Here is a 13,123-nt window from a genome sequence, read left to right on the forward strand (position 1 = left end):
CGGATGTGTTTTCTCTCTTGCAGCGCTTGATGTCAACAAAACATGGCCGGATTACACAGCTGCTCTCTGTAGGAGACACTCAAGGTGGACACGTCTGTCCGGGCTGTCACACGAGAGGGTTCCGTCGGTCCATCTCCGTGTGTGTAATAAACGCGGCTTGTCGCGTGACGACGGGATTATAATGCACAAGCTCGCGAAGGCGGCGCTGGCCTTCCACGGACTCGGCCGGTGTTCAGTTACAGAGAAGCGCGTGTCTGCGGCAAACATCCTCCGACGAGGACTCGTGTGCGCAGAGCACGGGGACGATGGCGGCAGGAGTGAGGTGTATGATGTTATTATATCCGGGGGAGGGATGGTTGGATCTGCGATGGCGTGTTCCCTGGGTGAGTGGTGTCCTCCCTGCACCCAGTGACCACATGTTGGTGCGTGTGTGACACGCAGCTTTTATCAACCTGTCCATATTGAAATTAAAGGCAGATTTAAAAAGGCAGTACTCGCCTCTCTGTAAAGAGAAACACTTTGCATCAGCACAAATGTAATAAAATGCCTAAATTACACATCCAGAGCCTCACCACAGTGTTTATATACTCCAGTTGATCTGTGAGACTCATTCTCACATATGTGCTGTCATTTTATTTTTCATATACAATATTTAACTTTTGACAGGCATGGATACCCACTTGTTGGGTAAGAAGATTCTGCTGCTTGAAGCGGGCAACAAGAAGGTGATGGACAAGGTCCCAGACACCTACAGCACCAGAGTCAGCTCCATCGGCCCTGGTTCTGTCAGCCTCCTCAGCGGTACAGCAGCCTACACTCTCACAATCAGCATTATCAAAGTCTATTTGTATCTATTTATATAGAAAGGTTTGCCAGTGCTGATTATTGGCTCCCTTCCTGTGAAACGCTTGTGCCACACTAGTAAATGGCTCCGACAACGTAAGACAGGGATCAGACACTGTCCAGTCGCCCAGGCTTAGTAGGGATCCTCTCTGATCTCACTTGTTCCTCTTATGATAAGGTCACTTGGGATCTTCCCCTGACACATTTTTCTTTTCTTAGTTAAGGAACTAAAGGTATTTCTCTCAAAGTTATCCAGACTGTGTATGCCACGGGGAAGGAGAGTTGGGGATTTCAGGTAGTGCAGTCTTTAACTAAGTAATATAAATCTTAGATTAAACTCTCAGGATGATAATCCATGAGACATCGCTGAACAACACCCTCAGTCCAGACCTTTGTGTATGTTATAATTACGTAACCAGCATTTCTTCGGTGAAATTACTCTGATTGTTGCATAAATCCATACGCACTTATCCTGACTGATGTCTTAAAATAACAAGTACATCTTGTGGTCATCTGATAAGTGAGCAGAGACAATTGCAACACATCCCCAGTAGGTCACATAATATCATCATGACAATATTTTTAATAAGAAGAATATTGAAAGGTAGAGACAGATGCTGCTCTTTTTTTATTACTCGTTAAATCACTTACTGACTTTGCAGTTTTAACCTTTTATCTGATCAGAGACTTCATCTGAATTTGACTAGAGTATTTCAAAGGAGCACAGTGGTGCAGTGTGAAGGAGTTCATTTGAAACATTGTGCTTGGCTGTCACGTCATTGCCTCCCATTGGAACCCGCACACTAATTAATGATATGCAGTAAACTTGCCCCATGTTTATGGAGCACCGTTAACCATCTTTATAAAAAATTCAGACTTGGCCACCTAGCATTCACAATAACTTTACATGGTGCTTTAAATTCGCATCGTATAATTTAGAACCACAGTAGCACAGAAAAAATGCAGGCTAAAGGTGGCGCATACAGTAGCACAAAAACAAACAATCACAGAGAGATCGATGAATTATTAATCACATCACTTAATAGTCAAATTTAAAGTTTAAAGCAAGTTGTCTTTCAAACATGTACAATGGAGAACACATCCACATTAAGAGATTGAAACCTGACTCTTGTCCCAGTGTAGCAAACATTCAGCTCTGACTTTACCCAGTGACCCACATTATATAAACATGTCCACTCCCTGTTTTTTTTCTTTTTCATAAAAAAACAAAACCGTATTCATGTTTTGAACTCTAAACTCTACGAAATCATAAATATGACATATTCACATCATTTGTAAGTGCTATATCCATCCCGTGCAATAACTAAAAGTAACCACACTTCTATTTTAACATATTAATCTCGAAAAGGTTTTCTATTCTATTCTATTGACTTTTAGGATATATGATTGGGATTTTTTTGTGATGCACTGGCCTGACGTACATGGTTGTATCAAATTTGTAATGTAATTGATATGAATTGTTTTGCACACTCACAGGTATTGGAGCATGGCAGCACATTTCAAAGATGAGATGCAAGCCGTATCAAAGAATGCAGGTATGTTGATCTTCACTACTCTATTATGTTAAGTTTCATTTTTTTTTCCTGTACTGTCCAGTACAGCAACTGCCATTTTTTTGCTATACGAAATGTTCAGAAAAGTGTAATTTTGACAGAAATAACTGCAGCACTGAACATCTTCCCGAAACCTCCTGTTACACAACGTGAGTTTTTTCCTGCATATGTCCTCCGGGCTTTCTAATTTACAGTTGTACTGTATGTATTTCTGTCATCCATCAATCTTGGTACCGTGCAATTTGTGGAGAGAAAAATCTGTTACACTCAGCCTCTACCCAGTCATTCATCTTAATTATCAAGCAACAAAATACCGTATGATATTATAATATACATGATACGTAATTGTTCACGTAAAAATGGCAAACAGTGGTTTCATGTAACATGCAATTTGTTCACCCCTTTGTGCAGTTCTTGCCTTTTGTTTTAGCTCAGCAGGGTCTGTGGCACACTAGATGCCAATGAAAACAAGGCTTTTCTTTTCTTTTAAAGGGCCATCTCCAGGCTTGTTCAGAGTGCTGGATGGCTTCACGACCTTGCAAGTTTTATTTATTAAAGCCATTTTCTCCGTGAAGGAAAAATCATTTTGAGATTTTCAAATTGGTACCCGCATCTTCTAATTATGAAGATTCATGTGAACAACGGGTAGAAGATGAAAGATTAGGAGGTTGTTTGCTGCAAAGTGGACGTGCTTTACGGCTGTGGGTGCAGGCTCAGTCCGTCTTGTAAGATGTGGTTGGTGTGTACCAAACACCCGACCGCAGGGTTTCTCTCTTGGCCTAAGATGTCATCATGCAGTGCCTTACAGTGATTATGGTAGTGTACCTCTCCCATTATACCTTTCCCTCTGCTACCACTATTTTGGCTTGTTTGCCCTTGAATCTCAGTCATATATACATCTCGGCCATAGTGCCAAAGTATGTGCTGCAAGTCGGATCTAAATAACATTCTTTCCACGCAATAAAATACTCTTTTCACCTTAAATGTCCAGTTAGCATTGAGGGTTTAGATTCGAAACAGAAGGCAAAACTTGAGTTTTTGCCATCATCGCCTCATTTTTGCACTCATTTTTCTCCATAAAGTTGCAGGGAAGTGTACTGTTAAAAGTAGTAACTCGTTCTGCCCGAGAGTTTCATCATTTCACCCTGCATTAAACAAAACCAAAGCGATTTTTGGGCTGGTCTCGGTAGATCTTTCGTCCCAACCACTTATCACAAGTTGCGAACCCACTGCCATTAGTGGTTTTCTCGTGGGTATATCCCCCCTACTTAATGGCAAGTAGGAAAAAAGTAGTGCAGCAGCATATTACTGCCGAATGATGGGTTCTGTCACCATAGTTACAACCTAGGAGAGGATTAATCTTGTACAAACGCTTTTCATCCCCCGTGTTTAACTTGCTCTGCTTTCAGATTGGGTATTACGGTAGCCTAAAACCATATCTCAATCTGCTGCTTTTGGTCATGGGTAAATATTGACCTTCTCTGTAATGTTCACAAACATGTAATTTGTCAGTTGTGTTTCCGAGACAATGTTTGCGAAAATCCACATCACAAAATGTAATTTGGACCTCCACCTTGGAGAGCTCCGTTCAGCTGAAAATCCTCCAGCCCCAACCAGAGGGGTGTTGGTGTCCCTCATTGCTCTGGGGTTGACGTATTTAGCCTTTGCCAACCTCCGACAGCATCTCAAAACTTTGATGTGTTCAGCTCAATTGAGCGGCACTTCTCTGCCCATCTATATATATATGGAAAGGGGACGCATTTAAGGATAGACTTGGAGACCACAGGCATAATGGGTTTCTCATTTAGGTTTGGGACGCCTGCTCTGATGCCCTGATCACATTCGATAAGGAGAACCTGCAGGACGAGATGGCCTACATCGTTGAGAACGACATCGTCGTGGCCGCGCTCACCAAACAGCTGGATGGTCTGTCCGGTAAGCACGTGTGACTCAAACATGAATCTCCACACAGTAGAGCAGTGCTCGGTACGGCCTCATGATTTCTGTTCCATCTGCCTGATGGAGGCCGGGTCTGGCCACTAATGCCACCGCATTTATTCCATCCTGTTCCTCAGGTTTGGGTTATTTGTACGCTGTCCTGGTGACTACATTAAAAGACAAGTTACACTCTTGGAGCCATCCGTGTTTTTCCTGTAATTTAAATTTAACACCTCATATTTGGGGCGCTGCAGAGCCCCGGCACCCTCTGGGGACACGTGAAGTGGTCCAGTGACCTATTTAAAACTGCCATGTGCCGACAAACTTTGCCACCTCTGAGGACGCTGAAGCGCCGCCAGTGTATCGTGCTGCATCGCTGCTGACATTAGAACAACTTTTGTGAGGTTCTCAAATAAAACTCAGTTTTGCTATGTGCTTGACAGTTAAAGTGGCATATTTATAAACAGTTTTCAACATTTTGCACCACGTAACGGATGTGTGGTCATCGCACGTTTCTGCCTCATGTGCCTCCCGTTTGTCCGCTTCTCTCCTCTCATTTTAGACTTGGTGCTGTCATGCCCGGGACGCACTACATGAAAAGTGTGCTCCCCGCCAGCTGTTTCCAATGCAACCCTTCTCTCCAATCATTGGAAAAGCCATATTTGACATTAGTCTTCAGGCAGTAGTAGCCGCTTTGTGGATGGGTCCCGCTCCAAGTTGGCACGGCAAACGTAGCCCAGGATCCTTTCATGTTTCGGGATGACAGCTGCTGATATTTTAGGAAGATGGGCTGTTTTACTGCAAAATCCATCAAGCTGGCAGCATGTGTAAAGTGTGGCGTGGTGTGCTTGTAGATAAACACGATTAGTCAGTGTCGTGTAGCAGGCCAAGACTATTAAGAAGATTGTCAGATGTGAACTTCGGCAGCTACCATGAGCCAGGGAGGAAAACCAGTGGTGTTTATGAGGTGGTTTATAGATATTCCACTGCTTTAGCTGCAGGCAGACCATCGATTCATAAAAATAAAATTAAAAAAAAAAGGAGCAAAGCGCTGATTTGGTGTGATGATACATTCACAGGACCAAAATTGGTTGTTGTGTTGTGAGAGTCACGGCAGCTGCCATTTTATTTTAAGGAGCACTGCTTTATTTTATTTTCCGCCAGCTTTGTAGTCAACTGATTTATGTCTTTGTTGTTTGTCAGATAATGTGCAAGTTAAGTACAGGTCCAAGGTGGTGAAGTACACGTGGCCAATGCCCCACCAGGCAGCAGACTCCGTCCCATGGGTCCAAGTCACGTTGGCCAGCGGAGAGACTCTTCAGACAAAGCTGCTGGTCAGTTTGATTCCATCACACAAATCGTCCTTTTTCCTGTGTGCTTCGGTATGTTTTTTACCATTCTTCCTTTTCTCATGTTTTTCCAGATTGGTGCCGATGGACCAAACTCGATGGTGAGGAGGGAACTGGGGATACCCACAGTCAAGTGGAATTATGACCAGTCTGCTGTTGTTGCTGTGCTGCATCTATCAGAAGTGAGTATCAACACAGGCGTACAGTGTACTTCTCCATACTTTTTCTAATGTGTTAAGCAAGCATTATTATAATTGACCATCTTTTTATTATGATAGTTTTGTTATTTCATATCTCTCAGCATGCAGAGAACAATACACCCACGAAGCGGCAACCTTTAAATTATCTTGCCATTATGTGCTATATATTTAAGTAAATATATAGCTGTACAAGACAATGCCAAACAAATTCAATACAATATTTAATTTGATTTATGTCTTTGGCAGCCCACGGAGAACAATGTCGCATGGCAGAGGTTCCTCCCAACTGGACCCATTGCGATGTTGCCGGTAATTTATGTAAATCAGTAGAGGTAAAAGCAAAATGTCTGTAAAATGTCATAATAAGCATTTGATAAAGCTCCATCATCCGTGCTCTGTGCACTGCAGCTGTCGGACACTGAGAGCTCTCTGGTGTGGTCGACCAGCCATCGGCTCGCTGAGGAGCTCCTGGGGCTGGATGAGGAGAGCTTTGTTGACGCCATAAACTCCGCCTTTGTAAGTCCAGCTCTGATCATTAAACGGCTGATGTTGTATTCACGGTCTGTCACTAAGCCCATGCAATATTTTTGTATGCGTAGTGTGGTGCACTGTGGTTTGCAGGGGTTCTCGTTAGACTTGCTCACGTGTTGAGCGGTTTTCAGTGACTCACACAAACAATATTGTCGTTGTTTTGCCCAGACTATACAATACTAATATTCCACTGCGGGAAGGACATACCTATCCATTTTTTATGTTTGGAGATCTCCTTTTTCCCAAGCTGGCTATTTTTAGTGGGCCTGCTGATTGACGGGGTCACCACGGTTGAGTCACGTTTGGTTTCAGGCCTGGTTTGCTAATTAAACCTGTGGTCACCCAGTGTCGACCATTACTGCATGGAATGTTTTTCAAACAGAGCTAATTCAACTGCATGGCCTGGCCGGCATCTTCTTTTAATTAGCCCAGCTCCTGAGGCCCTGCCAAACCATTTAGTTAGGGAGGGGAAGAAAAGCACTTTCACTCGAGTTAGGCTTTGCTCCTATGTCAGCTAATTTCTTTGTCCACTTAAAGGGATACTGTCTGTTTTCTCTCTCCTCTGACCTCTTTTCATTATCTGTGAACGCGTCTCTCTTCTTGCTTGTCTGTGTGTGCACGCTTGACAGTGGAATAACGAAAACCAGTCGGAGCTGATTGAGACGGCTGGCTCGCTTTTCCGTGGCGCCCTGTCAGCCGTCATGCCATCTGCAGGTTCACCTCGACAGCTCCCTCCAAGTGTGGCTGGGATCGGCCCAAAGACCCGGGTCATGTTCCCTCTGGGGATGGGTCACGCATCGGAGTACATAAGGCACAGAGCGGCTCTGATTGGGTAAGATGGTATACAGAAAGTGATAGCCTGCACATTGAAAGATTTTGTGAGATGAGAGATCTAAAAAGAAAGTCAAAATCAGCTTTTGTGCTGCAAATTGTTCACTTATTTACACTCAGTTCAGCTATTGCTCACATGTTAGGGAATCACTTTTTTTGCAGTGTGCATTAAATAGCATTCGACATGCTGAATATATTTGGATAGTGGATGATATGTTTGTCTTTGCAGGGATGCAGCCCATCGTGTCCATCCCCTGGCGGGTCAGGGAGCCAACCTGGGCTTTGGGGATGTGGCTTGCCTCACGCGGCTCCTGAGCCAGGCGGCCTTTAACGGGAAGGACCTGGGTCAGTGAGAACTCTAAACAGAAGCCCTACAACTATAGCGCAGTGGTTTTCCCCTCTTTTCCATTGCCCAGCCGAAGTACATGCTGTTGACCTGAATTATAAAAAGCATCTGCTTTTCCAGCAACATGTATTTGATGTATTCCTGCTCTTCCTTCCAGGAACTGTGTATAAGTTTTCATGAAAATGAAATCCTGTTATGAGATATTATGATTATTTTTTTCCTCTGTTAAATGTTCTTAAGTCAAAATAGCACCGCGACTTAATGTAGAAAACACATGACTGGTTATACACAAATTCAAATTCGGTTTCTAACCCCATGTCTTTGTTTGTTTGTGCAGGAGCGATCCAGCACTTATTAGAATATGAAACCGAACGCCAGCGACACAACCTGCCCATGATGGCTGCCATCGACCTCATGAAACGCCTTTACTCCACTAACTCTGCCCCTGCGGTTCTCCTACGCACCTTCGGTCTGCAGGCGACCAACATGCTCCCAGCTTTGAAGGTAAGCTCCTTCTCGTCGGGCGTCTACCTCCAAACATGTCCTCAGACATTAGACCGGCCATCACTCCGATAATATCAACCACCTGTCATACCTAAGCTCCACCTCCACACTGACCCCACCCTCCACACTCCTTCTGATTACACGGAGCTTTACTTTAGCGGTGTCTATAATTTCCAGGGTTTTTGAACCTACTACTATGGCATCTAAGTTTAGCCCCAAATTTAGTGTTACCAAAAGTGTGTGGGTGGGGTGCAGGGCTGGCCCTGGGGCAGCGGACAGCGGTGTTGGCTTGTGTTTTCACACCCCTTTTATTACCAACCGCTCATGCAAAATGGCTTTATTCCCTACTTAGTGATTCAGACCAACACAACTGTAACTGGCTGTAAAGGCATTTCACTGTGGAGGCGCACAGTTAAACGTGACATCTTTTCCATATTAAAGGATGGCGATTTCACTGGTTTACAGGTCATGTGCAGAGGTCTGCTGTGCTGCAGGCTTTGAGTAAGATTCACATGTTACAGAGTTTTTGAGTCGACGTCTCTTTTTTGCCCCCGCAGGAGCAGATCATGGCATTTGCAAGCAAGTGATGCGTTCGCCAGGCACTGGACGATTATGGATCTCCCAAGGCTGTGAGCTATAAAAGTGTGACTGTAAAAAAAACTAAAATAATAAAGATTTATTTTACTCTATTGTGATTTTTTGCAAGCTTTGATACATATTAAATCAACTACACGACAACTAATAGTATGGTATATTATAATATTGTATGGATCATGACTTTGCAGCTATCCCAAGCATGTCATAGCATATGGATTGTTGATTTTATGTTAAGATTCGTTCCTATTTTGCAGGTACAATTGCACTGAATTCTGAATTATCCAAGAAAAACAGCACCTTAATTCATTCCTAGATGTAGGAAACTTTAGACCGTACAATCATGGATCATTTCTGTTACTCTATCATTTATATAAAGAACAAAGTATAACTACACACAATGCACATTTTTTTATATTTTATTAAAACATACATGAATGGTATGCACTTATTTCACTGGACTTAATAAAAACAACCATTTACATATTGTCAGTCATCAGGTTATTCACACTAATGAACATAGAGGCATTTCTGAGCAACTGTGCAGCATAAAGGTTTTGCAATGTCAAAGCAGTTTGTGTCAATATTTCACTAATATAAGTTTACATTATGTATATACAAACAGTAGTTATTGAACATGTTGAATACTGAAAAGTCAGAGAGGCGTGGCTTAGACAGCAGTTACATAAAGTCCAAGAGTTAATATTTGATGAGGATACTTAAAATACATTAGATAAACTTTCAATTAATTAAATATTTATACAGTTCACAAGAAAAAAAATGACAAGCAAGAATACAGTATCACTGATGTTTTTGAGCAACCAGCAACAAGTGAAAGAGTTGTGGGTTTCAAACTTTTTTCTTTTTTTTTTAACATAATTTCTGTTTGCTTTTTTGTTATTTCTAATGGCTGTTAATTATGTTGTTGGATGCACTATCTGCCCCTGATGAGAGGTTTTTTTTTCCTTTACTAGAGTAAAGTACAGCTCAGACCTTGGGGCCCCTGCAATTTAGCCATGCTTGGTAAGGCCTTTTCCACTCTAGACCAAACAAACAATAATGGCTGAACCTTAAAAATACAGGCATTAACCTCATACTTGTAAAAGCCGTAAGAACACGGTCTGTTAGAGGCATCTCCCCGCAGCACTCTCTCTCTCTCTCTCTCTGCCCCCCTGAGTCCGGATGAATATGTACAACTCTTTAGTCGAAATCGAAGTATCTGATCACGCCTTCGCTACAATATCTGCAAAGAAATTTTATGTGCAAGGTTGAAGAAAAGAAGTTGTATGGTTTTCATCTGCTCAATTTCCAATGATGTCCAACTTGTCAAAGGCTAAGGGGCAAAACTAATTAGTCTCCTGTAAGATAATTTACTGCTAGAATAAAAAAGATGATTGATTAACAAGCATTTAGAAAAACTACTTATGGTTGCACTGCAGCAACTAGTCTCTTAAAGGTTTTACACTATGCTGTACAGTGCACACCAGGACCACAGTAACCACCAAAATACCATGACCGGTTGTATTGCTTCTAAACTACCCTGTACACACTTTGAAGGTAGGTGAGAACGACATTTCAGTTTCGACACCCATAAGGAATCAAAAATGTAAACGTTTTACAAAAATAAAGTCAGCCCATCAGTGAGGAGCTCAACATACAGTAGAAATAGCTGGCCTTATAAAAATATAGTGATTTCTTTCTTTTGATTCTCGCTCAACAGTTCTCGGAAGGTTCGCGGGGTCCTGAGGTGGAGGAAACGAGGAGGGGCGTGGTGGGACTGGGTGTGTGTGTGAGTGGACGGGCTGATCGGGGGTGGATGGAGGAAGGGAAGCCCCACAGTGACAGACTGTCTCAGTGCCGGCTGCAGCGGCAGCGAGCTGTCCTTAGTGGATGTTGAGGTCTCTGAAGTAGTCAAAGGTCGCCCCCAGGGCCCAGCTCGTCTCGACGTTGTTCACCTTCTTGGCGAGCTGTTGAGCAGAGCGAGAGGAGCATCTCCGTCAAAACCACAGAGCAACAAACAGTGTCCTTCATCTACTGTCGTGCAGGTTTAATAAACCCACGTTTAAGTCTTCTGAAACAGAATATGGTTTGTTGTGCATCTTTTTGTACAATGCATTTCTTTGTCTCCCACATCCACTGTATTTGTCTGATTTGCTCACCTGCAGCACGGTGTTGTCCTTGAAGCCAAAGCCCTCCTTTAGCAGACAAGTGATGTATGTCATATCCATGCAGAGGAAGGGGCTGATAGCACGGTATTTGGTCATTTTGTTGCACACTGCAAACACAAAAAGCCACAGGTTTCACATACATGTGACGGCAAAAGCATTTCTTATACAGTCAGGTTCCATGTATTAACTAAATTATTTAAAAAAACACCCTTCTTTTCTAACCCGTGTGCTACATGATTAAAAGATGACCTTTCTGTTTTTGTTTGGCTGAATAAACAGGGAGGTGTGAGGAGAATAGCTGAGGGTCAACACAAGGTTGTGGGTGGGTGGTGGTGTCAAACTGTGTGTGTGTGTGTGTGTGTGTGTGTGTGTTTGTGTGTGTGTGTGTGTGTGTGTGTGTGTACGTGTGTACGTGTGTGTGTATACGTGTGTGTGTGTGTGTGTGTGTGTGTGTGTGTGTGTGTCAGCCCGCAGGTGGTGTGTGGCTGTCAGGTGCCCTCCTGCCTGGGCTAGACAGACATCTTCAGCTCAGCTGCCAGCGCTGCCTCGGCAAGACCATGTGACAGTGTTCTCACAACCCAAACAGCCTTATATAACACACCAACTCATTTTGTGATACACTTGCTATGAATCTCTGCTTCAACACGGACACCGCAAGTGTCACAAACCTGAGCTGATCAGCATGGCGTGTGTTGGTTAAACGCACTACAACGTTTTGTGGTGATGTTAACATATATTTACCCTATAATAAACTACGTTAGTCTTATAATCCAGCTCCATGACACATTTTAGCAAATAATCAGTTACATTTTACTGTTGTAATAAATTCTTTTTCGGCAGGGTAAGCTGTGCCAATTTGGCGCCAGTGTACCAGAAGTTTTGGGCACAAACAAGCTTGGCTCTTTGCTGTTTGGAGCACAGACTCAGAGTTGTGTGTGAAGTTTCTGTGGTTTTGTATAACTTTTAAGATTGTTGCCTTCATGTGCTGTGTTGATCCAAGCCTGGAGAAGACGACATGCAACTCTTACCTTCCTTGGCTCTCTTCTTAAAATCCCTGACTTCAATCGCACCACCTCGACTGGCATCTGTGGAGAAAGAAAAACAAATGTCCAATTAGAATACCTATTTTGTGGGAAATGTTGATCATTAGTTGGAAAGATCGTGGCAGTGGAAGGTGACTCCTCACCGATGAGGCCAGACTCCACAGCTCTGTCGAAGTAGTAGGAGAAAGCGTAGAAGATGCTGCTGCCCTTCACCTCATAGGGCTGGAGAACTATTCCTTTGATCACTTTCATCACCTCATAGTAGCACAGCTTATAGCCTGCATAGCCTGAGGAGAGACAAGGTAGAAGGTGTCGTTTACAAAAGGAAAAACAAGGAGTCAACAGTTAGTTAAAGGTGCACAGAGGCAGCAATGGATGGAATGCAACTGGGAGAGTCCGGAGCCTCAGTTTGAGGTCAACCACGGGTTGGAAGTTAGGGGTTTACCAGATAATATACTAGGGAAGCCCCGGAAGGACAAGTTTCACACAGCCCCATGGGTATGGTTGGCACATTTGTGCCGGCAAAACCATGTGCTGACAAGAGCGACAGTTAGCGCAGCCCTGTTGGGCTGTCTATTTTTACCACATAATTGTGAGTGGTCCGATCAAGCCGCTCGTTACACACAAAAAAAATAACAACTCAGGGACAAGCCCAGCATCTTTTGGCTACTTGACTGTGGTATGGGAGTGACTGCCTTATTTGTGAACTTAACTGACAGTTTTCTTTTCGTTTAAATACAAGGTTGACTTCAATATAATTGTTCAAGAGGGAAGGCAGAGAGAGAGAGAGGATGACAAAACATGCGTTTGGCGCCAAGGTTAAAGAAACTTCAGCGGTATAAATGTTCTCATGTGAGAATGTATTGTACTGTACTCTATTGTGTTCCAGGGTCGGGAGAGGAATGCGCGGATCGCTGGACCCAAGGCACTGGGAAGGAAATCAAAAACCTCAGAGTGCTTTTATCTTACCGTCTGGAATCCCGCCAACTTTGTAGGTGGTTCCTCCAAAAGTCACATCTTCTCTGAACTTTTTCGGGAGGCAGGAACTAGTGAAGATTTTCCAGTCTAGACCTAGGAAAACAAAGGACAAAAAAAAAGTTTTGACCTCTTCCAGTGCCTACATTTGTGAAAGATTGAGAGCAAATAGAGTGGTGGTAAAAAAGGTAGTAGATGCTTTACCATCGGCTCCGAGTGCGCCAAGG

General features: G+C 43.3%; 2 protein-coding genes across 3 annotated transcripts in view; one reads left to right on the forward strand and one right to left on the reverse strand.

Moving 5' to 3' along the window:
- The first annotated feature begins 18 nt into the window (after positions 1-18).
- On the forward strand, positions 19-8,805 carry coq6 (coenzyme Q6 monooxygenase). 2 transcript variants are annotated; one of them, XM_035609778.2, is made up of 12 exons: positions 19-383; positions 667-801; positions 2,341-2,399; positions 4,226-4,352; positions 5,559-5,689; positions 5,779-5,886; positions 6,151-6,222; positions 6,313-6,420; positions 7,065-7,267; positions 7,496-7,611; positions 7,950-8,116; positions 8,674-8,805. In XM_035609778.2, the coding sequence occupies exons 1-12, from the start codon at positions 182-184 to the stop codon at positions 8,701-8,703; spliced, it is 1,458 nt and encodes a 485-aa protein (XP_035465671.1). In that variant the 5' UTR covers positions 19-181; the 3' UTR covers positions 8,704-8,805. The 2 variants fall into 2 exon arrangements, with proteins under 2 accessions (XP_035465671.1, XP_035465672.1); XM_035609779.2 differs by having other exon boundaries at positions 20-383; positions 6,151-6,213.
- Positions 8,806-9,113: 308 nt separating this feature from the next.
- The window catches only part of entpd5a (ectonucleoside triphosphate diphosphohydrolase 5a), a 13,964-nt gene continuing 9,954 nt past the window's right edge, over positions 9,114-13,123 (reverse strand). Inside the window, exons 9-14 of the mRNA XM_035609777.2 lie at positions 13,101-13,123; positions 12,891-12,992; positions 12,065-12,208; positions 11,907-11,963; positions 10,870-10,985; positions 9,114-10,677 (exon numbers count right to left, since the gene is read on the reverse strand). The exon at positions 13,101-13,123 is cut by the window's right edge and continues 39 nt beyond it. Of these exons, the coding sequence (XP_035465670.2) occupies positions 10,594-10,677; positions 10,870-10,985; positions 11,907-11,963; positions 12,065-12,208; positions 12,891-12,992; positions 13,101-13,123 (526 nt within the window). The 3' untranslated portion in view covers positions 9,114-10,593. The remainder of the gene's footprint in view (positions 10,678-10,869; positions 10,986-11,906; positions 11,964-12,064; positions 12,209-12,890; positions 12,993-13,100) is intronic.

Source organism: Scophthalmus maximus, chromosome 15 (assembly GCF_022379125.1).
Source record: "Scophthalmus maximus strain ysfricsl-2021 chromosome 15, ASM2237912v1, whole genome shotgun sequence".
In the NCBI taxonomy this organism is placed as follows: Eukaryota; Metazoa; Chordata; class Actinopteri; order Pleuronectiformes; family Scophthalmidae; genus Scophthalmus; species Scophthalmus maximus.